The 25,935-nt window shown below is 41.8% G+C and overlaps 1 protein-coding gene across 1 annotated transcript; it reads right to left on the reverse strand.

The window, feature by feature from the left end:
- Nucleotides 1-8,247: 8,247 nt before the first annotated feature.
- Nucleotides 8,248-10,431, reverse strand: sox17 (SRY-box transcription factor 17). Its single transcript, XM_084565796.1, has 2 exons — nucleotides 9,841-10,431; nucleotides 8,248-9,503 (listed from the first exon to the last, which is right to left on the reverse strand). The coding sequence occupies exons 1-2, from the start codon at nucleotides 10,136-10,138 to the stop codon at nucleotides 8,599-8,601; spliced, it is 1,203 nt and encodes a 400-aa protein (XP_084421922.1). The 5' UTR covers nucleotides 10,139-10,431; the 3' UTR covers nucleotides 8,248-8,598.
- Between the last annotated feature and the right edge of the window lie 15,504 nt (nucleotides 10,432-25,935).

Raw genomic sequence — 25,935 nt, forward strand, 5'->3', positions numbered from 1 at the left:
TGTACTTAATAAAATTAATCTCACTATGTTTTTGTTATCCTCATAATTTACATAAGTATGAAGAGAATGGTTTGCATGTTTCATGTGCAGTATTCATCCCAAATTGTTTTAAGGAAGCGGTCAGGCTTGGCTCTAAGGGCCTCATAGTGGCCCAGTGTTGCATACAAAGACATCTCAGCAAGGAGCTTTGTCACAGTTGAAAGATGTTTTCCCTACTGCCTGAATTTAAACCTATGTTTATTATAATGAAATTTACTCAATCCGAAGACACAATGTAGTAATTTGCACGTTAACCATCTAGGCATCATGAAAAGTTTTAGGAGAGCGACACATTTTCACACTACAAATGCACTGATAACAGCTGCTAAAGGAAACTGTAAATGGTTATCAGCACAGATTAACATTTTGAACAATACACTATACAACAAACCTCGGCTTGTCCATATTTTTATGGCCACATCCTCCATCTGATTTTTTTTTTTTTTTACAGCCTTTACAACACTCAAGGAAACAGGACAAAACCAGGAAAGGATGATGTCAGATGTAGAAATTATGCAATATTCAGAGAACCTCACTCCTTGTTTCCTCCAACTATTAGAAGATTTTTCCTCAGAGCAGTATACGTCCAGGCGGCCTGAACTGTTCGAACTATACAAAGAGTGTGATGCATTTATACATTTTGGGATCCAATTTAAATCCAACTTTTACTGTAGCCGCACAAAGCATTTTGTCACAAGCACAGCATGTCATCAGATAATAAGCTGTACTCACATGCATGCATATTTATACCAGTACAAAGAAAGAATTATATGCGTTGACCTGTATGTTCTGTATGTCTTTAATTATACCACTCAGCAAATGTCATAATACACTTGGGCTTTATCATGTTTTATGACTGTTATAAATAAAGCATCTGTGTAAGCATCGTCCTTCTCTTGTAGGCTGTAGAAATAAATGGTTCATAAATATTTCTGGAACTCAATTGTATATTTAGACCGACATTAAATTAACTGTGAAAGCAAACTTTAAATGTCAGTGTCTTGTCATACATTATTACACTTTATTATCATATCATAATGCACCTCTAATGCAGTTATACTGTCATGTAATTGATGTAAATGATGATTTGCAGTGATTTAGTGGTATGTTACCTTACCAGCGATGGTAAAAGTGACAGTCGAGCTGCAGCTTAAAATACCAGACTGAGCGATCACAGCAGGACTTCTGTCAGGGATTACTGTCCCTTGCCACCTCACCTGGATCCATATGGGACTCCCAGCAGGCTCACGTGCTCTCAACTTGCCACTTACAATTCCCCAAGGACTCTGAGGTGACCTCGCTCTGTAACGTCAAAGTCACTGGTTAAAATATCACTGGGTAGCTCTTTACTCAAGCCTCAGTTCTGCATCTTCACAGTGCCAGACTTAAACCATTTAAGTCTCAATCTCAAAGTTATTTTTCCTGTATATTTTCACACATTTGCTTATTATTCCACAAGTAACAGCCTTTTTGTTCATAAATGCAAGTCTAAAGTGTGTCAGTTATATTTAACTGCAACAGCTTTTAATTTGAAAATTAAGAAATAGTGAACAGGGCTTTTATTGTGAAAAAAAGGTACATAATATTGACACAATAACTTCAAGTTCAAATTTACATGTCAACTTTTATTGCATTATGTTTTTTACAGCTGCACATCAAGTAGAGGTTTTATTTTACAGTGAGCTTGGTGTAATCCTGTGCACAGCTGACCCCTGGTGGCTACAATCGACAGCACAACTGATTTGTTTACAGCCACTGGACAACCCGGTCACACCGGCTACTTCAAAACAATACTGACATCAAAAATCTTTATGCCCTTTTAGAAATGTTTGAACATTTTACTTGAGCATGTCTGTGTTGCAGATTGTTGCAGACAGACCTAACAGGACAGGCCGGGCCCACGTTGGAGGAGACAGGGCCTACAGATGGAGGAACCTACCGGGGGAACTGGAAGTTGACTGTTTGCTATTCCAGTGGAAATGTGTTTGATATTTGTTTGAAGTTCATAATCCAATAACATGTGCACAAATGCTCTTCCTGTGTAAGAGACAGCCTTCAGACTGATAGTGTTATTGAAAAAAATAACACCGAACACTGTCTAGACATTGTCGTGCTGTGCTTTTACTTTAGTAACACATTTATCTTAAAACATACTACTGTACTTAGTTTCCAAACTTATTTTTTGTTCAAATTATTAGTTCTCGAAATTCCCCTGAAGCCAGAATTGGTTGACTTTTATAATGAAAAAGATGGAGAGGCCACCAAGATTATTAGAAATAGAATATGTTATGCTCAATGTAAAATCAATAGTTTAGCCTTAAAAATATTGTTATCAAACAAGATGAACCCAAAAGTAGAGAAACAGAAAGAATGAATAAAATTAGATATTTTTTAATCTTATTAATAAAGTTAGGTTTACCCACGTGTGGTTAAAAACCACAACTAGCAAATAAACTTGTCAAATGTACATAAGAAAAATGTGTCAGCTGCTTACATATATACATACAAAGACACACTCATTTACACACAAATATCCTACCATGAGACAACAAAGGCAGTTGACCCGGGTCATGACACTCTGCCCTCTCCCCCCTTTATTTAGACTATATTTTTATGTATTTTTATTTTTTAGGAAGTCCTACCGGTAATTCTCAAACTGGTGCGAGTGGTGTGAATTTCACAGAGCATGACTTCCTCTCGGATAGAGGATGTTCCCAGCCAATCTTTCATGGATGGAGCAAACAGGAGTCATCGGAACGAGGAAGTGGGGACAGGTGCTCTCTGGAAGATTCAAAGATCGACAGCCAGAAAAAAAAAACACAGACACACAATGGTCCACATTTATCTTGTGCTGCACCTCCGCTGAGGCCCGTGGTATTTATACGGTCATTAAATCAGTTCAGTTTCCTTATTGCTCGTGAGACCAAATCAACAAATCAGTTTAATCAAATAAATCCATGCTTCCCATATTTATGTAGGACCTAGAAAATGTCACATCTTCATTTACTTCCACACCATTAAGCTTTCTCTATTAGCTAACAATCTCCACTACTTAAGGAGACAATTTGCAACCATTTTAAGTTTGTATTTATTACTTGAGCTGTTGAACAATCAATCCATTACTTTAGCTACGTAAACAGTTTCCATCGATGGTTGTTCTGATTTTATTTTATCCATAATTCATACTCTTCGCCATTACTTTTAGTTAGCTGGCAAACCATTTTACGTTAGCTGTTTCGCTATTGCTTTTAGCTTACATTTCCTTTCATTCATTCACAAATTTTAGCTAAAAACTATTTTTAGTTATTGAAACATCTATCCATTTTAGCTAGCAATATTTAGTCCTGGTTTAGATATTAGTTGAGCAAACTATTTAAAATATGTACCCATGAGCTATTTTTACTAACTGCTTTTACTGCATTACTTTTGGCTAGCTTTTACGTTAGCTGTTTCACCGTTAATCTTATCTTGCTTTGGGCTAACTATTTCCTTGCATTCATTACCTAATCTTAGCTATAAAACTATTTTTGCCGTTACACCTATTTAAAATATGTAGCTATCCTTTAGCTAATTTGCTATTTCGTTCACTTGGTCTGTCTGTTATACTTTTAGCTAACAATCGCAAACTAATAATCTAGCTATAAATTTAGCCAGAAAATGAAAAGGCGTATCCTTTAGCTAGCTTTACTCCACTCCTTTTAGTGAACTATTTCAATCACTCCCATTTTTATTGTCTAGCTATTTCAAACCATTTTAATTTAGCTGCTGTTTCACCATTAATCTGTTCTTTTCAGCAAACTGTTTATTCATTAGTTAAACTGAAGCTATATCACAGATCCATCTAGTATCTTTAGCCAACTATTTCTATTACTATTATGTTAGCTAACTAATTTAACTGTCTGTACAGCCAACTATTACAACAGTTTAACCATTGGTTTTAAATGTTTACTCTGCATTAATCCATTAAAAAAACGTTACATCTATCGCTGTACAATTGTTATTTACTAGTTTTCATCTTCAGTATGTTATTTGTTTCTGGTTAGTTGGAAACTGTCAACCTTAAGTTAGTCATTAGTCATTGTTGAGTGACATTGCATGCTGTTCTTTGTCCTGATCAACATTGCTCACTTTCCTCACACGTTTCCTAAGAAATGAGGTCCACAGCCCCATATCAGGAGGACGCAAGACTTCAAGAGAGCAAAGTGTGGCCAACACCTTTTAGTCCCATAGAAAAACACAGCAGAGAGGAAACTGACTGCTGATGTAGTCATCTTATACTCACTACCCGCCTGGACACGAGCTAAAAATTGTCCTGAATGCCACTAGGGGATTCAAACAAAAGAACGGAGAGTGCTGAGCTGATCAGGAGAGGCCTGGAGTTGATTCAGCTCCCTGAGTCAATTTCTGACTGTGAAACAAATGTGCCAGCCAGCTTGAAAAATGGTCTCTGGCACCAAACGAGCATTTTATTATCAGTCCTTTCTTCTGTTTGTCTTATCGGATTCATTTGTTCTGCAACACTTTTATCATATTTGCATGTTTTTTTAATCTCTGTAGAACTGACTGTACAAATAATCATTATTATGTATTTACTTTTTCCACCACAGCTTTCGAGTTTATTGTTTGAAAAGTTCAATACATACGTCGATACCTTACTATTGATGTTTACAGCTTCCACACAATATATGAACCATCTTATTGTCTAATAAATAACCTTATACACCCATTTCAATGGACATATTGTATGTATTAATAGTTTTATACAAACTTAAATTACACATATAAGTAAAACAGCTATAAACAAGAGTTTATAAAAGGCCATACATCTTTGTGTTTATTCATGTAGAGTTCAGGTTTAACTGGTAATTTTGTGATGATTTAAGGGCTATTTCTTTTGTAAAAATATCCATGACATTCCGAAACTCGAGATCTTCAAAATGTAGTAAAACAAAATGCCTTCCTGCTCAAAATGAGACATAAAAGGCAAAGAAAACAAGAGCTGCACAAAACTATTACGCCTCATAATAATGTTGCAGCCCTGCATTGAATTTGTGAATAATGACGAGTGTGAATTTTGACACAGCAGCTGACATCCGAGGGTGATAGTTGCAGGTGCCTGTTCAATTTATCAATTCACAAGAAGACTATTTATACCGGGATGTGTTACAAAAGCCAGGGCTGGAATCAGAGGAAAAATAAAACTATTGAGTCACCGTGCTGAGCGGAGATTGACTGTATCTGTGAAACTATATATAGTGGGAGCACAACTGGACGGTGGTGTGACAGGCAGAGACCATAAAAGCGATCAGGCCAGAAAGGGACAGCATATGCCTGGGATTATGAGCAACCAGCCCTGCTTTAGACAAGGGACACACCCTCTCCTGCAGCTGTCTCACATGCTGTATTTGCGATCTACTATCAATGACTTAATCAGTTTGAGCCTCTCTCTGAAACGGGACGGGGGAATCTTTACTTCGACTAGTTTGCAGTGAGCGTTTTGATTCATGTAGACGTTTGAGTGACGTTTATGTTAAAACCGGGGTTAGATTTAATAATGTTGTTCTCTTCCTTGACAGATCACAAAACCTAAAAGTAAGCAGTTTGTCTTTTTTCTCTAGTTCGAATGCACCCGGACATAACTTTCTTTCTTTACTCTTTTTGCAAGTCATTGTCTAGCTCATAAAAGCTTGTTTCAGTCCCATGTCTTTGTCACAACCAAACATGTCTTCCTTTAATGTCTTATGATAGACTTCTAAAGAATTCATAAATCATTTGTTAACTCGTTGTTAAGTGGATCTTTCCCAACAAGTGGATCCATCCATTCATTATCTTCCAGACAGTTTTCCCACAAGCCACTCTTCAGCTCAGTTGTACTCGGGTAATTGCTTACGCCTGGATTCAGCTCAAGAAATGCATTATCTGCTCTGTGCATTGAGTGTTTACTTAATATCCATCCAGCGCTGACTTTATCATGACAACTAAGCCCTCTCACCGAACTTCACCGTGGTTGAGTCAGTCAAACAAACAGCTGATCTGACTGCAGCAGACTTTGTGGGTATGTGGAGCTGTGTTTGTCGGTGTGTTTGAGAAAGGCAGCTACCTGAGATGAGATTAGCGCAGTGCCGTGATTAAGTGCCGCTGTGTTAATGTAGCCGGCCGTGCCGCTGTAATCTCTGAGTGGCTCTCTGCAGACTGCTGGCAGCGGAGCCCCGGGGCATGCATACACAGACACATGCAATCGCACACAAACAAACTCACACTACTGAAAGCAATGGGAACATCATGAAAGCCCTGATTTCCTGAGCCTTGAGCTGTGTTCCTGTTGCGCTGACTGGATATCTTGCTTTTACCTGGAAACATCTTAGTGCTTGATACAAACATCTCTGCTATGAATAGTCTGAAAAAGACACCTAGAATTGCAGATCCCTATTTTCTTATGTGGAATAACATGAAACCAAGAGTATAAAAAGGTCAACTGTATATGTATAATTTGGACAGAAACATGTCATATTTTTGTGCAAGAGTATTGTGTATTGTGATAATAATGTCCCCTTTCATATATTTTAAGTTTAGAAATATACACACACTGCTACTTTGACACACAAAACATAGATATATTTATATTAAATCTGGATAAAAGTGAGTTGTATGGCAATACAAGGTGTAAAATTGCAAATACATTTCATATATGTTATGTTTTTATTCATTTTATTTAACTTAAACCAAATTAAACAGCATAAACTGAAACTAATTTAATTGTCCCACCTCAACATTAAAAGTCTCCAACATACAGTGTGTATATATTTTATCCAGTACCTACCTCACTGAGCTCTTCCTCATCAGTTAGCCCAGATCAGTTAGCGTGTGAAGATAATATCACGGCTGACATGGGGGGTCCTCCTCTCCCTAAGCCCGTGCAGGTGACCCCCACCCACTCCGCTGATGCCTCTGGGATCGTGGCCTGATCCTGTTGTTATGCACCCATTAGCTGTAACAACAGCGAGGATAAACTGGCCACTCAGCTGCAGACTGAATTTAAACACATTCACGCCAATTACAGTGGATTCTGCCGCGCGGCCCGAGGGCAAAGAAGTCGGTCTGGGTGGGAGAAGGGAAGTGAAAACATGTGACAACACCTTCCACATATCAGACATGCTTTGTTTGGACCAAAAAAAACACCCAGAAATGTACGTTGGAAAACTGTAAATGTAGCAAGTTCTTGGACTGAACTGACATCATTAATATGACCGTGGGAAGAGCTGCTCGTATTTACTTTGACTCCGCTGTCTGCTTCTATAAGAGAATATTTTAAAACATCCAGCATGAACAAAGCACGTGAATATATACACCTCTGGAACATGCTTCCTCTGAAGTGCTAAAAATGGATCGGGAGGTCAGGGTGATTGACCCCTCGGAGACGAACCTCTTCCTTTTAAAATAGGGGAAAAAAATATCTATTTATAATACGTGACTCTTTCTGGGTTATAAATACACCGATTTATCCTCTAGGTTCGGCCTGATCTCTTAAAGATTTTTACCTGATACGTTTGATTCATGTCAAAGCAACAGGCGGGCATTAGTGGATAAATATACCGTAGACATACCCACGGAAATAAAACCTGATGTCATGGCTGTGTTATTGCGCACAGCTGGAGGAGAGATATTGAAGTATACCTCGTGTTCTGTTGTGAAAATACACTAAATAAAGCGTCACCATTGTTCCGTGGAGGTGTAGTGGAGCACGCTGAATTTTGATGACCTCCACCATTAATCAGGAGAGACTAAATCATTAACAGACAGGATGTCCGGAGCATAAACTGCACTCACACGCTGCGAAAACAAGGCGCCATGTGTAACGCGGACACCGAGATTACCTCCACTGTGTCCGGGCCAGGAAGCCGGGTCGCAGCCCTCTGTTGCCCCGCTTCCAGGTGAGCAACCGCTTCTGCCGGGAGCCCATTCAGCTCCATGTGGAAGTAGGAAAAACAATCCATGCAATTCAGAGCTGACGCTGAATGAATAATAATGTCGCACCATGGATAAATGCTTTTGAAGTTAATTTGTGGTCCTAAATTTGTCTGTTTCATCATTAAAGCTCTTTTTTTTTTTTTTACTGGGAAACTCCCCAACTGTGATGCATAAATATAAGAGGCTTCATAAAATTAATTTAAAATGATACAAACAATAAATACAAGAGAGGACAAAACTATTTGCAAACATTTATTTCTCAAAAGTGCAAAAGTATAAAAAAAGAAACATGAACAGTATATACAAAACTTTAAAATAGTGACTTTTCAATATTTATTATCACAAAATTAATTCATATCCCTGCAAGAGAGGAACAATTAAAACCAGTGTTCAAATAGTCTATGGCTATATTAACCGTTCTTACACAGATACAGTACAAAGTCTTCCTCAAAGCGGCATTTAAATTCTGACGAGCCTCCTGTATCAGTAGTGAAAAAATAAAAAATAAGAACATTTTTGTTCAAATTTAGCTACAGAGATTTGAGGTCAGATCACGTGTCCTTGCAGCAGGGTAACAGGCCAGGCAGGAGGTTAGGAGTTGTTGTAGCTACAGTAATACACAGCTGTGCTGGCGTCTGACAGCACCGATGATATGAGGCTTTCAGGTCCTTGCATGCCAGCCTCGTGTGGCCCGTACGACAAGCCTGTCATGTCCGCACGCGCTGAAGAGGAACTCAAATACTGCTCGAACTCGCTGCGGTCTACCTCAGCCAGCAGGTCAGAGTGGTGCATCTGCTCCACGCTGTCTGCTGAGTGAGGGTGGGAGTCAGGAGGAGGGGAGAGCTGTCCTGCCCCACCGGGGTGCCGTTTTGGGTGGCTTGGGCTGCAATGCTGGGTGTAATACATGGCCAGAGGGTTGGGGCATCCCATGTAGGAAGGGGGAAGGGTGGCATTCTGGGGGGGCTGCTCCTGAGCTGAAGCTGGGTGTCGGTGCAGGATGGAGTTGCTGTGGTGGTTGGAGAGTGGGTCCTGGGGCTGGTACTCTGCCGCTTGAGAGTGGTAAGAGTATGCAGGCATCATGTGGCAATCCTCCTGTGAATGTGGAGTAAAGTACATGGAGTCTGACTCCACAGCGTCCAGAGGAGAGGTGTCAGGTGTGGGGAGGCTATAGGATTCATAAGAGGGGCCCCCAAGAGCCTGAGCGTCCCGGAAGTGACTAAGCGGCTGAGGAGGAACCTGGAAGCCGTGCTCATGGTAGCCGAGGCCCAGACTGTCCACGCACACTCTGCCGTCCCCGGACATGGACGGGGCCTGGTGATCGGACACGCCGTGGACCAGAAAGCCCGAGTCCAGCCTCTTAATCCTCTTCACCTGCTTCCGCCGCCGGGGCCGGTACTTGTAGTTGGGGTGATCTTGCATGTGCTGAACCCGCAGCCGCTCGGCCTCTTCCACAAAGGGCTGCTTTTCTGTGACAGGAAGGGCTTTCCATGATTTCCCTGCAGGTCAAGAGGAGAGAACACATCAGTGATATGTCAGCAGATACTGTACGCAGTCTGGTGATGCACACAAAAATAGCCTGTTGCCATTTTAGGGGGCAGGGACAGGTTTTTGAGGTTACATCTGCAGCTGAACTCAGTCAGAATAACTTTTAAAAACATATCACCTGGGAATCAACCGTTATAGACAAAACAAAAACGTTTTAAATAAAAGATAAAACTTAAAAAAAAAAAAAAAAGCCGATATGAAACTCAGAAACCGCAGGAAATACAATAACGTAATAACTGATCTGGCAGGTGTGGGGTTAAAGTTTAAAATAAATATGAATGTACTTACCCAGCATTTTGCTTAGCTCCGCGTTGTGCAGGTCCGGGTTTTGCTGCGCCAGTCTCTTGCGCTCATCCTTCGCCCAGACCATGAACGCGTTCATGGGTCGTCGGATCCGCGGCTCGCTCTTGCCCCGATTCTGGCTGCCGGAGCTCGACGCGCACGGCTCGTTTTTCACTTTGGTTTCCCCAAGAGGACTGAGAGGGTCGGCCCACGGGCAGTGTCCCATTCCAGGCATCATGACTGACATCGTACACCTTGCCTGGGTCTGATCGTCGCTGGCGTAACCCGCATCGGGACTACTCATCTCTGTCCAGCTGGGAGGGTTGGAGAGCCACCGGACAGCGCGCAGAGGAGGCAATACACTTGTAACAAACCTAAAGGTGGGTTTTTTTAAAAAATAAATAAAAAAAGTATCAAGGGAAATTAAAATCTGTCTGGTTTTCAGTCTTGAATGAAAAATAATTAGTCACATCCATTGGCTGCTCCCAGGAGCCGTACGCACTGAAAGGTACCGACAACTCAGCAGTGAACGTGAATGTTGGTGAGCTATAAACGCACAGGCAGCCAATCACCATGTGGAGGGAGTGCCCACTGTTACAAAGGTGTAAAAGAGTTCAGAGTATCCCGCCTCCGACCCTTGTTTGGAGCGGCGAGACCCTCTGAGGGGAAGAAGCAGCCAGATTTCAAATAGATGCAGCACTTCAAATGGAAGAAAGGATTAGAATGCATTTAGATTATAACTTCTACAGCGAGAATAAAAACTCATCTAAGATTTAGTGCAAGGTTTGTCAGATTTGTCATTATCTGCTTTTGGAGAGAGAGAAAAAAGAGTAAAATAAACTTCACACACTCGTCCAGCTTTAATTCTCACCCGGCTAATATGAAGTAAAGGACTCTCAGACACCAAACACTTGATCATCAGTCTGTGTATTGGGCGGTTAACTGCGTTAAAAGTCTTGAATATCAGGTTACGCGTGGAGTTAATGGCTCCCTCATTCTCGACTTTTACGCACGGTCGTCTCGGTGGAGACTGTCTTTGATTGCGGCTTAATGAGGACAAAAGGCGTTAATTGAGGATTTGAATTGTCCAAGGGTGAAATCAACAAGAGCGGGGAAAGCTTAAATAAACAAGAAAACTGTAAGATGATGTGATACCGGTGCAGCTTTTGTCTCAGACTGAGGCGTTCAAATGTCAAAACGGTTTCTCCTAATGTGGATCTCTGGCCTCGTAGACGTCGGTCTGGGATGTTAATGAACCAAATAAACAGCTGGTTGATTAAGTCAGTCAGTCTGAATGACATTTTCTTACAGCTTTAATGAAGATAATCTTTGTTTCAGTTCATTTTACATGAAAGACAAGGCTACAGAGAATGGGGCAATTAAGAATAGAACTAGAAAGTGTTTTATTAGATTTGATTACCAGCTACTATACATCTTTCAACAGCTCACACAAAGCTTTAAATAACATTAAAAGATCTCAATTATAATCTCTTACATATATTATTTTCACCTCATTAGATGTGCATTCAGCTCATTGTCTACTTTGTTCTCCTTTGTGTGGGATTAAAAAGTTAAAAATAAAGCCTATTCTCTTTTATTTATGCTCTTTGAGACTTGAAGCTTCACACTGACCATGTGATGAAACTTTTGACCTGCTTCACTGAACAGCACTCCTTTGGATATACAGATGACATCAGCCAGTAGTCAGATATAAACTTTATTAACTCTCACGCGTGCAAGCCGAAGAAATGTGTGAGAATGCGTTTCCTTGTTTTTGGAGCAGCTGTCCCGGATCAGGACAGTGGCACGAGTGAAAAGGTTAAAGCAACCTGTTGCACCACAAATATCCAGACTTGGTGTGTTTATGTAGCAGAGAATGAAGCGCCTGTTTGTGGCCAGTAAGCCAAACATCACCCACAGGCTGCGGGGCTTCTTATCAGAGCCAGCAGACCCCAGCCTGTCAGCTCCGGCTTTTCTCGGACCATTCCCATCTCGTTGCGGTCTACGTTTTCTCTGACACGTCAAAAGGGGCTGACAGAAATATGAGAGATGCTTATGCAACCTTTTTGTGCTCTGAGCAGACACCAGCGGGGACTCCAGAGCACGCCGGGTGACCCTCTAGGGGTTGGTGGGAGGGTGTTTTGGATGGAGGTCCAGCCAGGCACTGCACAGGATCTGGACTATAATACTGTCATCGTCTATTTTACCGCCGATGACCTGATAGGGTTTTCCCCCTAGATCCTAGAGTGGAGAAAGAGGGACTCTCTGTGTGTGTGTGTGTGTATGTGTGCCGTGTGTTTGTGTGTCCCTGTGATGTGCGTGTGTTGACATGGGCGTGGGTATGAGTGTGCCCTGGCCGCCTCTCTCTCTGTGTGGGAGTGAAAAATCCTGGCTTTTGATGGGAGAAGTCATAAAGTCTGGAGTCGCAGCCACATTTCCTCTACAAGGTGAGGTTCAGAGTCAACCCAAAGGAGGGGAGGTGGTGGCGGTGGGGAGGGGGATAGGGGGAGGTGACACGCCTCATACCCCCCCCCCCCCCCCCCTCCTCCGTCCATTCCTCCCCCTGTCCCTCCAACAAGTCCCCCACCCCGTGCCTGGGGAGTCTGGGGCTGGGTGGGGGCCAGGGCTCTCGACGCCAGCCTCTGGACTCTGCGCTCAGGGAGAGGTCACTTGGCTTGCTTACACAATGGCATTATCTCAGTTCCAGCTCGGCTACTGCAGCGGTGAGCACTTCCTGTCCCTCTGCAAGCACTTCCTGTCCTTGGCGTAGCAGCACAAACTGTCCGCCTTCCAAGTGAGTTCTGAAACACAGTTGAGCTGCTGGTCGCCAGTCTTGCTGTATAAATGTCTGTGGGTGGCTTTCTTGGGAATTGCACAATGTGTTTGTTGGCTCCTTTGTGCTGAGCTGCAAGGCAGGAGTGTTAGTTTAAATCACAGGGACGGAAGGTATATATATGTTAGCACTCCACACTGATCCCCTGAGCCCCCAGAGCTGCACTGGCCTGAGCTGGACAAAGCCACATAGTCGAAACAATACTAATTAGCAGCAAGCGGGTTTGGGTTTTCTGTCCTATTCTTAAAAATACTATAGATTGATTTGTAGATTCATTAATTGGCAGGGATTTTGATAACGGGTTCATCATGCAAAATGCCAAATATCCACCAGTTCCAGATTCTGAGATATGAAGATTTTCTTCTGCTTGTCACTGATTTATCTCTTTTTTCTCTACGATAAGACAAAGGATTTGAAGTTGTTATCTTGGGTTGTGGTTAATTTGTGTGTTATTCATTTTTATTGAGAGAACATTTGCCACCATACATTCTGTCTATTCCACACTAGCTCTATGTAGGAACATTCATTGGTTTCATGAATACGAACATGTATTGTAAATGTACAACATATGTTTTTTTTTTTGGCAGATGATTAAAAAATGCAACGAAAGTTTTTGTCTGATTGAGGGGAGCACAATAAGCTCCTTGTGAAGCCAGATTTCCATTCAGACGGTGTCAGGTTTCTACTGTCTGGTGAAAGTAGGTCCGGTATGCGCTCCCCTTTTAGCTCTGTTTTTGGTCTCCACCATCGGATCAGAAAGCTTTGTCCCTTTAGTTGCTAAAACCTCCACAAGGTCGTTCACCTCCCTGTCACTTTTGAAGATGCCGACATGCTCCTCAGATCTGAACTGGGAAATCATTTTTACAACTTAATAAAAAATATAATGGAGCAGCTATAAAAACATGAATCTCTCTAATTACAAAAGACCAGCGGTTCACATAAATCATTTATTTAACTTATGTACTGTAAAGTTGACAGATCACCTGTCCTTAGTGTACCGTAGGCTATTGAAGCCTTGTTGAAGCTAGAATATACATTGGAAGTCATACAGTCTTGGACTTCTCCAGAAGTTTACAGACATGTCATTATCAGCAGTGAGATAGCAACTGTTTAGATTGTCTGATTAGACTATGACTTCCTCCAACACCTGCTCTGAAGAGCAGGAGGTGTTTCAGGATGGGGGAAGGGCCTCATCAGCGGGAGAGAATGAGGAGGTTCAGGAGGGGAGAACATAACAGGTGTGCAGGAGAGAAAGCAGGAGAGGAGAGTCTTGACAGAGACTGACTCTATAAATAGAAATCACACCTTTTTTTCTTCTAAAACTGGATCATTTCAAGTAGATAATGATGTCAATCAGAAATTCTATTCTGCCATCATCCGTCAGTCATCTTCACAACTGGTAATATGTCACTGAAAAGCATGAAGTTTCGCTTATTCAAATGTGGCCTTTCGTTGGTGGTTGATCTGTAGTCACTTGAAAATCACGTCACATGGGAAATTGCAGATATGAAAGATCATCCACAGGCTGAGGCGGTTCAATTATGATCACATGTAGGATATGAGAGTCTATGTTGGGTCATGTTTTTTCCAGAGACTACTTTGCAAGACTCTTTGGTCACAGAAATTGAGGACTTGAAATTGTGGCAAATTGCACAAAAAGCAAAGACAGAAAAGGACCACACTGCATGAAACTCGATCACATCTCGCCAACAACACAGATGTTTTTATGTGTTATTGGTGGTATAGTCTTTCCCCCCTCTCAGGGGATTGCTGGGAAAGTTTCCTTGCCCGAGAGCACACACCCCAACTCTGCTGAAAGGGTAGCACTGGGATGTTGTCTGCTGCTGACAAGTGGGGACACAGAGGAAGTTCTCTCCACTCTCGTCTCATTGTTCTGGAGGCGTTAATCTGTCAGGGATCTGCTGGGAATCAGGTGGGAATCTACTCAACTCTGTTTATTGGCCGGTTCATTCCACGTTTAGCAAAAAAGGACATTTTGATATCTTCACCTTGTACCCCTCTGCTGCGCCATCCTGCCCCCGCCTCGCGAAGATGCTCTGATGATAAAACCATTTCTTGTTTGTCTTGCTGCTCGGCCTGGAGATGAGCACATCCGCTTTATCTTCTCGTCGCGGCCTCATTCTCTGCATGTTTTACAAAACTGGAGCCCGGGTCCAAGACAAATCTTAAATATGCCTTTAGTCATGCTAACATGAGGATGTTTGGAAACTTTTCACCGCAAGTTGTGGTGACCTCTGCGTTTGCGCTCTGCCAGGGGTCAGCCAACAATAAAGCGGAAGCAACAAGTAAAATAATCAAAGTCTCTTTCCTGAGAACATCCATAGAGCTGTGGTTTCACTCAGGCGACTTAACGTAATACAAAATTATGATGTCAGGGATATTGTGTTAGGCTTTGAAGCAGTGGCTTCAAATGAATGTATCATCCAGGAGAAAATAGTAGCAACTGGAACATGAATAGAAAAAAATATTTAAAATTAAAATAGATCCCAGAATAGTGAGCAGCTAGCCTGTCACTGTGCAAAGTCTATATCCCTCGGTTAAACCACAAACCTGTTTTTACATTTTAGCTTTTTTAGGGAAACACAAAAGATCTAACATGTGTAGAAGTGCTAGTATGTACCTTATACTAGTTGCACTAGATGTCTTTTGTTTGCTAAGCTAACAGGCTAAAGTCTATAGCTTCATATTTAGCGTATAAAAATTCTTGGTGCCGTCAAATGACATAAAGGAAGAATCCATACACCCCTTTCCTACTGGTCATCCCAACCTGGAAAGCGGAAATTTTTCGTGTATACAAATTGTGTTTGCTGATGTTTTCAGAAATGGTGGAGGACAATAAAAGCCTTTTTTTAGTGAATTGTAAGTTAATAACTTGGACATTTAAACTGGTATCCACCACAGGATCCACATCTTTGCTTGATACCTTTGCATCTCCTACTACATTACCAACATGTTAACTTGCTAAATTGTGGCTTCTAGACGCCAGCAGTTGACTACCAGGCGATCTCAGGAGTCGTTTACATGACAAATTTAATTTGAGGGCAGAATCTCTCTTAAATCTCAGCAAAAACTGAATAAGCTGATTTTTCAAATATCAAACACATTGGTCCAACCCCGGTCAGACTTAGCTAACTTATTAAACGCTTGTTCTCAGAGTGGCTTTCAATCATTAAAAAAAAAAAAAATGTGTTCCCACTTTTGTTATTCCTTCACCATAGGGAGAATAAAATCTATTAATATAATGTCTTGATTGACTGATGAATCACCATTAGTATATGGGGAACGGGAAAACCCTGGTTTCCTTAGCGAAACGAACAGAGGGGTCAGCCACGCGGGAGAGCCGCCGCTTTCATCTCTTCACTTTTACTGGCCCGACCCTAATCCTCCACACCGCCGAGCGGCTCATTGTCCTGACTGACGCTAATTGAACCTCATGTTTATCATTTTTATGACTTTATCCAAGAAGACAGAGGTTCGGTTGGTTTCCTGTTCTCCTGGTTCCTTGACAGACCAGTCGCATTATTAGGGTCAAGCTCAGCTCCCATCTTGCCACGCCATTGTTTTCAGTGGTGCTATGACCATTCCCAAACTGATAAGATTTGTCTATTTCGGGTGTTTCTTTTCTTTTTGACCTTGGCACATGAGTATGAGCCTGAAATAACTTTTTTTGGTTATTAAAAAACTTAACTACAAGGAAAAATAGAACTAATGTCACATCATTTTAAACCATTAGCATCATTAAATTGACTTAGAAATACTCATAAACAATAGGTAGTCCACTTTTGAGCCAACAATACTTGTAATTTTTCTCATTATCACCACAATTCCTGCACCTATTGGGGCCTTTGTGTAGCATAATAAGGAACCGCTTTATAACTATTGGTAAGAAAACAAATGATAGTTTATGTTCAAGCCGCATTATTGTTTTTCTGACAGCCACCAGCCACATAAATACTGCTCTCCACAACTTGACCTGCATTTGACCCCTCCGCCCAAAGAAGTCCCTCAATTCATCTAATCTGTTTTGCAGCGACATGATAATGCAGGCTGAAGAGACTGCACTTTCATTTCCCAGAACACAGCCGTCACAACAGCATCTAGACTTTAAAATCGGCTACGAAAGCTGACAAGTTAATTACTGATCAAACTCTCCAGACCAGGATTTTGGAAGGAGAGACAGTGAGGCCTTTGTATATGACAATCAGGGTGTGAATTGATCCCTCAGTCGCTCAAACACTCAGAATCCTTTCATGTGTGGCCTTTGCCTTGTTGAGGCGCTAAAGCGTCACCACGGAACAAAACGCTGATACCCCAAGGGTGCTAACAGGACGCCATGTTGGTCCAGGGTGGTCAGTCTCGATCAATAATAGCGTGTGTGATCAGTGGCATCGCAGCTAGCAGGAATCTGGATCAATAAACGCAAGCAGTGGAGCTTCAGAGACAGAAGATAAGAGAAAAGATCCTGAGCAGTGCTGCACAACAAAACCATGGGACTTTTTATAGTTTTTCAACTGGCTGTGAAATAATTTACTGACATTTCTGGAGATTACAGAACAAATACTCCAAAACTCATGGTTGGAACTTCCTCATAGACCCAGCAACTTCTCCTTTGATGGATTGTGGTTAAAAGCTCCTTAAAACTGTTTTCCCACATCAACTTTGATCTTTAAACGGCTATTAGTGATGCAAGGCTATCATACAGTCGCACTGTCACCGACGAGTTGGTTGTACCTGCAGGAAAATCAGTTTGCAATCAAGTCAGGTGCAGTTACAACAAAGAGGATACAGTGCTCTGCAGAGCCAGTTGTTTTTTTGCTGTGTAAAGTGAGAGAAATGGCTGAGGAATGTGTTGTTTTCACACAGCTGTGGTTTTATGGGGGAAATGCACTGTGTGTGTGGGTGCTTCCTCCCTGCGTTGTTCCCTTTACACTAACGCTGAACAGAAACAAGTATCTCTGAAAGGAACAACCGGCTCGCTTTTAATCGGATTCACACATATTTTCTGTCAAATTGCCTCTTCAGGTTGAAAGAACGCCCACCTCCCTTCTCTTGTCAAAGCCTTGCGTCAAAGTAATATCCCATCATACTAACAATCACAAAGCAGTTGGATGGGTGTTAAGGTAACAATGGTGTGGAGTGGAATAACAATCAACCTCAGGTGCGAAAACTTTGCTTTCACCTTTTTTTGTCAAATTTTCCCCGTAGGGTTTGATATTCACATGTTCAAAAAGCACAAACCTAAGATGAAACCTGGCCTTTCAATCTAAAGTCACAGATACCAATGTAAAATGTACGCTCTGAGATCACTTTATCAATACATTATCTCACATATCTGGCCTATCTTAGACTTCAAGGAGTTCCTGTGTTTGACTAAACCTCTCTGTGTCTGAGTTCACCTGATGGAGATTATCTTGTGAGTTCATTTACACACAATGGTCTGGATCATCAATATCTACTACCTGAGGTTGTAATGCACCAGAGGGGTACTGCTGCCTGGGTTTAAAAGACGAGTCTCACAAAGAGAAATTAGCCATTTTGCTGTGTTGCTGATAGTTAGATGAGATTGACACCATACTCTGGATGCTTGCACAGTTAGCACCTGTAGTTACCAACTGAAGGTGGTTGGCTTAATTTAGTGCAAAGATTGGAAACAGGTGGAAAGTGCATATTAGCAAAGGTAATGATATCCACCACCTAGTACATCTGAAGCTCACAAATGTTGTACATATATATTATTACTGTATTATACACAGGAAATTGTGGTTTGATAGCCGGATATGTACCAGTGAACAACCAAAACCTGAGCTAAAATGAGAGTGTGTTAGATTTATTAAGCTGCTGGTTAGCTTAGCCTAGTGCAAAGACTGGAAACAGGAGGAAGCTGTTAGCATAGCTCTGTCCAAAGTTAACAAATTGCAACACAATCACCTCTAAAGTTCACAAAAATTATATATTGCATACGCAACATATTGTGGTTTAGTGGTTAGCTGAAATTAGCACAAAGAATGAAAACTGCTAGCATAACTCTATTCAAAGTTAACCCCGACTAGCACCTTTAAAAGTCTAAATTGCAATAAATTGTATACAGTATATTGTATGCACAAGAAATTGTGGTTTGGCAGTGGTTTCTAAAATGATATACAACCAAAAGTTAAAAATGACAGTGTCTTATATGACGTCAAAGCTACCGTGATTAGCTTAGCTTAGTGCAAACACTAGAAGCAGGGGGAAACTGCTAGCTAGCTTCATCCAAAGTTAACACTTTATAATAAGCTATGCTAACTGGCTGCTGGCACAAGCTTTACCTATATGTTAAGAATCTTATATTATTCGTCCGTAAGAAAGGACTATCCTTAAATGAATGAATAGCATTATAATAGCTATATAAAAAAAAATTGAAATCACATATTTTTTAGCAATCAGTGTCGGCCAATTAGCCTCTCAGAGGATTATTTCTATATGATAACCTGGGAAAAGCTCCTATCAGGAAACTCGGGGGGAAAGTCCCTCCTGATATCATCACGAGCTGCATTCAGACAAAAGCCTGCTACCTGTGCTGACACGCTGCAGTGTGTGAAACAATGGAGACCCAAGAGGACGCAATGTGCAGCTGAAAAATGGCATCCAGATTTTCTGATCAATGCCCGTGCTGTGGACTTTGAACTTTGCAGTAATTGTTGCATTCTGTGCAGCGGCAGGTTCAGCTCTGTAGGACTGATACCATCCAAAGCATGTGTTATCGCAGAAGGCTGGAGAGCACGAGGTCTTATCAGATGGCCTTGTGGCCTTACAATAACAGGGGCTCTATCATGCCTTAGCAGACCTCTATCTGGCAGCGGTGTCATAGAACAACAATAAATATAGCTTGCAAGGTGTGCGCATAATGTTACTCAAGATGTTCCTAAAAGATGGAAGGACCATTTATTTAATCTGAGGCAACATGCTGAGGAAACTAGTAGGTAAGGAAGATGGAGTTATTTTGAGGTTTATATCTTGAAAAAATGTGCCACCTCAAGCATGATTTTGCATTATTTTACCACAAACCACAGCCAAACCAAGCCACAGCCGTGGCCTTGGACCATCTCCTGTCTCTGTAATACAAGGCACAGATTTACTGAGTAAATCAAAGCAGACAATTTCCTCAGCTCAGAGGAAAACCCCTCAGAGGAGAATGAGTTGATAATGTCTCAACGTGCCCACGGCTTCCTCTCAGATAAATAAATACATAAATAAAAACACGCCTGGCCACTTCAGATTTATTGTTCCTCTGTAGGCTGTGAAGTAGAGGCTATATTGTTTATAATAAATAAGTCCATTAACAGATTTGGCCCAGGTGGGTGACAGGGTGCTGTGTGACCCCCGCCCTGTAAGAACCTAGACCCCAGCAGCGCAGACTACTTCCATTTAAGGCAGTGATGGCCGAGGAAAAAGCCGGACTACAGAGGTTAGCTGTGGTTTGACGGGGCTTAGACTGTGTCAGGTTTTCTGGAGTGATAAGAGCCGGAGCAGGAAGCTGTGAGAGGGCAGGAAGGAAGAGAGCTTAGGTCTGGAAGGAGAGAGGGGAGCTGTGGAGATGGAGGATGAGGGCAAAGAGAGATGTAGAAGAAGCAAAAAAAAAAAAATATATATATATATATATATATATATAAGGAAATGCTGCAAATCTTAAATACACACAATTGTATGTGGTATGTAATCTCGTGGTCTGTTTCATGCATGCAGGGAGGCGGGAGGGAGAGCGAGCTCTGCTGGGAAATGCAGAGGGAACCTGGGGTCCAGGGGGAAGTGAGTGGATGACTAAATTTGGTCTGAAAGGCCACACTAACATACACCTGCTTCCCGCAATCAAACGGGCCACACAATGATGACAATATCAAGCATCAGGCTTTTGTCTGTTAGCAGCGTGGAAAAATAAAATGAAAAACTGCAGCTTTTATAAAAAAAAAAAAAACATTTGCGGCTTGAAATGAAAAAGAAGCTCAGAGCTTTATAGTGTTCCTGAAACTGAAATTTGTGGTTTTGCAGACATGCAGCCACGTCTTACGTGTATGGTGGAGCGTGCTCCAGAATTCATCTACTGTTTCCTTTTATGACTTATTATCGATGACAGATTGTGCATAAATGCTGCATTACTCCCCCGTCGTCTATCGTCAGTTGCATTTTTGTGTGTGTAAATATTGCATGCCGGCAGTGAAAGTTGCAGAACAGGTTGACACAATACCTCCAAATAGGCTTTAAAAGTGCACCACCACCAAAACAAATCAGCCTACCAGCAAATCTACAGCTAGCATTTATCCAAGGAAGGCACTGCTCTCACCCAAGAGATAGTCTGGTGCATAACTCAAAGTAAAACTACATTTCAGTTTTTGTACAGTTCAAACTAGAACATTGCGTGTTATCAGTGAGCTTTAGAGGTGAGTGCAAGGGGATGTAGCTATCTTTGGACTCAACCAGGCTAGCTGTTTCCCCTTGTTTCAAGTTTTTATGCTAAGCTAAGCTAACTGATATAGCTTCATATTTATGTGGAAAAGATATTAGATTTCTCATCCAACACTGTACAAATAATAAAAACTCAAAGTTGACTTTCGGCACTGGAGAACTCCCAGGTGAGAATATGAGCCGCTCAGTTCCACCGCACACTCATCTTTCCCCCTTTTTAATCAACCTGTCCATCTAAAAAGGATTTCTCTATTTTGAGATTTTAATCCAGTGTCTGAGTTAATCTCTGAAACTGAGGGATTGGAGGATGGGGATGGACGGGGGCATCAAAGCCACTCAGCGTCAGCCCCTGCTCTCACAATTACACCCACAAGGTATCAAGGCGACCAATAAATCACGCACTCATAATGCCTCTCGGAAAATTAATTTTTTGAGGCTCTGGGCTCGGTCATGTAGGTCAGATAGTCGACGCCGGTTCAGTCGAGCTTTCCAGGCATTTTTCAGTCAGATTAAAGTGTGGAAGGAAACTGGTGGAAGTGACGGTCAAGCATTTGCCAGACTGTGTTTTAAAAACAGCTGGATATAAAGCATGAGCTTTGACCTTTGGTCCAAAGACACAGAGAACAGAACTGCTCGGATTTACTCATCTGAAGTTTTATAGGAAATGCTGACTTAACATTAAATTAATAATAATAACTCAAGTTAATTCATTTGTGTGTGTCAGACCAGCAGCTCTGCTTCACTAATCTGTTTACTAATTTCTACTCTTTTACAGATGGCGTATGAACTGTGTCAGATTTGGACGGCCGGAATGACAGTGGGAGCCCTCTGCTGAAACTCTCAGGTATTACACTTTAACACATGAGCCTTGCTGCAGAAGTCTAAAGCTCATTATAATACAGTATGCAATAAACAACTATAGGCACTGGCTACTTCTGCACACATGTAACTCTGTGATGTTAAAGACTTAAAACAGAGAAAGCAGCGTATCTGTAAGAATTCTGTGTGAGATGCACATTATTAAAGATGTAAAATGTAGTCATTCATTCATCAAAGTGGTTTGGAACAAGACCAATGCAGATGATTACTGCAGAATTGAAATAAGTAGCTGCCTGAATACTGGTCACAAGTGCCTTTAGAGAACTGAATACTGACTCAAACACAAAACACAAAAGAAACACACTTGTGCATGCAATTTTGACTCTTCATAAGACATTAGCATCTTATTCTGTCATGAACGAGGGTCAAGAACATTGAGAAATCTTTGGAGGTGGGTTATAATTTTTGGGCTCATGGTCAAAAAAGACTAATAAATTACATAGAGTGTATAGGATCCCTCATTTAGACAGAAGTTCTGAGTGTAGTTCACATTGTGGAGGTGACTGATGCTGTAAAAGACAAATTATATTCATAAACTAAAATCAAAAGAGCTATCAAGCATTTAAGTCAACAGAAAGACAACTCAATGACAGTTATGTTGTTTATTATTTATAATGATCTTGATTTTCATGTATTTTATTACTTTGAAATGTCCCACACTGCGGATAGAGCCAGAAAGTCTAGCCTCTACTTGCCCTCTGAGGTCTTTATTAGTGGCCTATTACTGTAAAGCTGCTATCAGCAACTAGGGGGTTGGGAGGGTCTCCCTGGCTGCCACTAAGCAGTAAATAAATATGAGCCTATTGTATTCCTGTAGCCTCACTGTCCTTGCTCTCCCATGCTGAGTAAACGCTCACGTACAATGGGAGGCCGGACTGCCTTGTCATTCCTGATCCCCCCTACATTGCTCTTCTGGGTCCTCTGCCTGGGAACGCAGCAGCGGAGGGAAGAGGAAGCAATGAAAAGGGGATCTGACATTAGAATATTTGACCGTGTGTAATGCCAGAAATAAGATCTGAAAGTGCTTTTCACTTTTATCCGTGGCATCAAAGATGACGCCATCTGAGCCGACACGGCGACTCATGAGACCCAAAAGCACGACCTTGTTCTTGTTGACGGCAGAATTGCAAAGTGAACTGAACTGAATACGTTTACTAAAGTAAAAGTAAAAGGCGGCTGCAAGCATCTGCTATTACCAAGTGTTTTTGTCTATTATGAAATCTTATTTTCTTACTACAAGAGTAAAAAAAAGAAACTAGAATACTGTGCGACTGAGGTCATAATTAAAGGTCGGCCCCCTTCTTGAGAACACATGAAACGTGTTGATTTCTGTAGAAACCAGTTGGAAGTAATCTGTCTTCACTGGAAGATGTTTGTGTTATTACCTGGAATGAAAATTTACATGCAACGCAGAAAAGAAAATAATCATCATTTCTTGGCTGCTCTTCAAGTTGAAGGTTGATAGTTTCACTTTAAGCAAGGCTTTGAAAGCAGGACTCTTTTCATTTATAGCTGTGCATTTTCACTGTGTGGTATTGTTGCTTTTGACTACAATCTGTGAAATTGTGTGGTCTAACTGTTGGAACAACAGCAAGAAATTGAAAGTTGTGGAGGTCTGCGGCCACCTCAGGCTGCCTGGTGGAGCTTCCTCTCCCGTTTCTCCACAGGAAGAGCACTGACAGGGCTGCATGGACTCACGGAGTTCCTTGCATGAAAGGAGAAGCGAGGCCTTGAGAGAGGAGGGGTGCGCAGCGTCGCCCCCCTCGGGATAGCATTATTCAGTCCTGCCCCCGGCCCCGTGGGCCCCGGGCCTGAAGCTGCCAGTACCAGGCGCAGGCGGACGCTGCCGTCCTGTAATTACCGATGACATACATGAAGTAGTTTTCCAGATCGGTTTTCCTGTCCGTCCAGCTGAGAGTGGGGCAAACAGCACAGGAAGAATAACACCAGTCGCAGCCCGGCTCAGGGAATGTGGCCTTTACAAACACAGCACAAATAAAAGTTAAAAGGCACGCTGCTCTCCTCCTGAGAGCCTCTGAGCAAGGGAAGTGAGGCTACGTCCTGAGAGAAGGTTCAACCTTCCTCAGCACCCCCACAGACTCAACAATAACCTGCCAGTCAAACCAAATACTGTTTACTCTGAGCTACCTGCCAGAGCCGTACTTGAAATCAAGACCATTTTTCTGACATGCTGGGCTTCTCTCGCATGTATATTGACTCAGACTTATCTTTATCTCAGCCGCCTCTGGGTGTTGAATCAGCTTTTTCCTGCTAATCTTAATATTTGCAAAGGAAACTTTAAACACCACTAATGCTGTGGAAACATTGCAATTATTTTAACTCTTGTACGGTCAACTTTTGTTAATGCACTCTTGATAGCTGGGCTAAGCACGTTTTATCTTCTTATGTCACAAGTTTACCCAGAGGCAGAGGCAATGCTTCATTTTATGTTGGCAAATATGTTAATTTCTGCTTATCTACCATGCTAACCATGTTGTGACCCCTCAGAAATATCTTGTGACCTTTGGTGGGGGTTCTTACCACGAAGCCTTTTTTTTTCTTTTTTACTCTCCAGCCACAATATCAGTGCATTATAACCAAAGCGGTTTTACAGCAGCAGCTTAGCACACAATGCTTTGCTGTCAGGTGCCACCAGCTTGCTTCATGCACACAGTCCGCTACCTGCTGAGGGGCCCGGTGAGCTGTTGGGATTTCACCCTGCTAAGTCAATCAGCGGAGGTGTTAAAGACGCCACGTCAACACAAACATACAGGTGCCCGCTGACAAGGTGGAGGGAGGCGGAGGAGGAGGAGGAGGAGGAGCAGGAGGAGGAGGACACAGAGGAGGTGGATCAACTGTAACTTCAATACAGAGCCGCTGCTGTTGTCACTGTATGGAAATAATGCATAGTTACAAAGAAACGCACACATGCTGACACTACATGTAAATTTGAAACAGCTACGGTTCAATGTGAGTTTTGCATGAGTAGCGATAACAATGTCCCGTAGCCTCTTGGCGCCTATGAATGCACACAGAGACATGCATATAATAACATAGTTTTAACATGCCGGTGCTTCAAATGCGATTCAGGAATCTTTGTCCAGTATTAGTATGTCAAGCAACTTAGCTTTGGAGTCTGGAAGGTCAAATCTTTCTTTAAAGTGCCTTCAAAACCAAAAACATTCATGCAAAAGTAAAAGAAATCGATTCAAATATGTGTTTATCTGCTGTAACCTAGCATGGCCAGCTAGCTTGCTAGCTTACAACCACGAGTACTAATGCCCATGGCTGAAATTCATCACTAACTAACTGAATTAGTCTGTGGAGTCAGCGTTATCCAAGATTAGAGCGCATACTAAAACGTTTCTCTTTTGACTACAAAAGTGAAACCATGCAGTGTAGGAACAGACACATAAACAGAAAACTTAACTTGTTATACGTTTAAAACTAGGACTAACACGCTCTACGCTGTGGGACAAGAACAATGTTTTACACACTCCATTATTATCTGGAGACATTTAGGCATCAGATTCGTATTTAGCAGGAGTTGCTTGAAAAAAATAAAATAAATAAAATCATCACCTGGCGTTGACCGCTGGTGACAAATGTTTGAGTATTGAACCTGCCACAAACATGTGTTGTGTGAAGGCTTGATTGGTGCAGCTGCAGCATGCTTTGTGGTAGTTCTGTTGAACCAACCAAGCATCAAAAATGTAAATGAGAGAAAAAGGAAACATAAACAGCTTAATTCTTCCCCACAGCTCTTTTGTTTTATTCCAGAGAAAGGGCACAGCGGTTATAAAAAAAAAAAAAGAAAAAAAAAAGGGGAAACGCTCTTTGACTGAATATTAAAATCATGACCTGATCTCAATACCAATTTCATTACACACAAACATGTGTACACGTGTATACTGCTGACATGCTGGTGG

Source organism: Chelon labrosus (genome assembly GCF_963514085.1).
Source record: "Chelon labrosus genome assembly, chromosome: 18".
In the NCBI taxonomy this organism is placed as follows: domain Eukaryota; kingdom Metazoa; phylum Chordata; class Actinopteri; order Mugiliformes; family Mugilidae; genus Chelon; species Chelon labrosus.

Excerpts from the sequence above, each read along its gene's own strand:
- sox17 (XM_084565796.1), bottom strand. The coding sequence starts at position 10,138 with ATGAGTAGTCCCGATGCGGGTTACGCCAGCGACGATCAGACCCAGGCA. Across the intron at positions 9,504-9,840 it reads GGAGCTAAGCAAAATGCTGG|GGAAATCATGGAAAGCCCTT; the intron begins GTAAGTACATTC and ends CTTGACCTGCAG.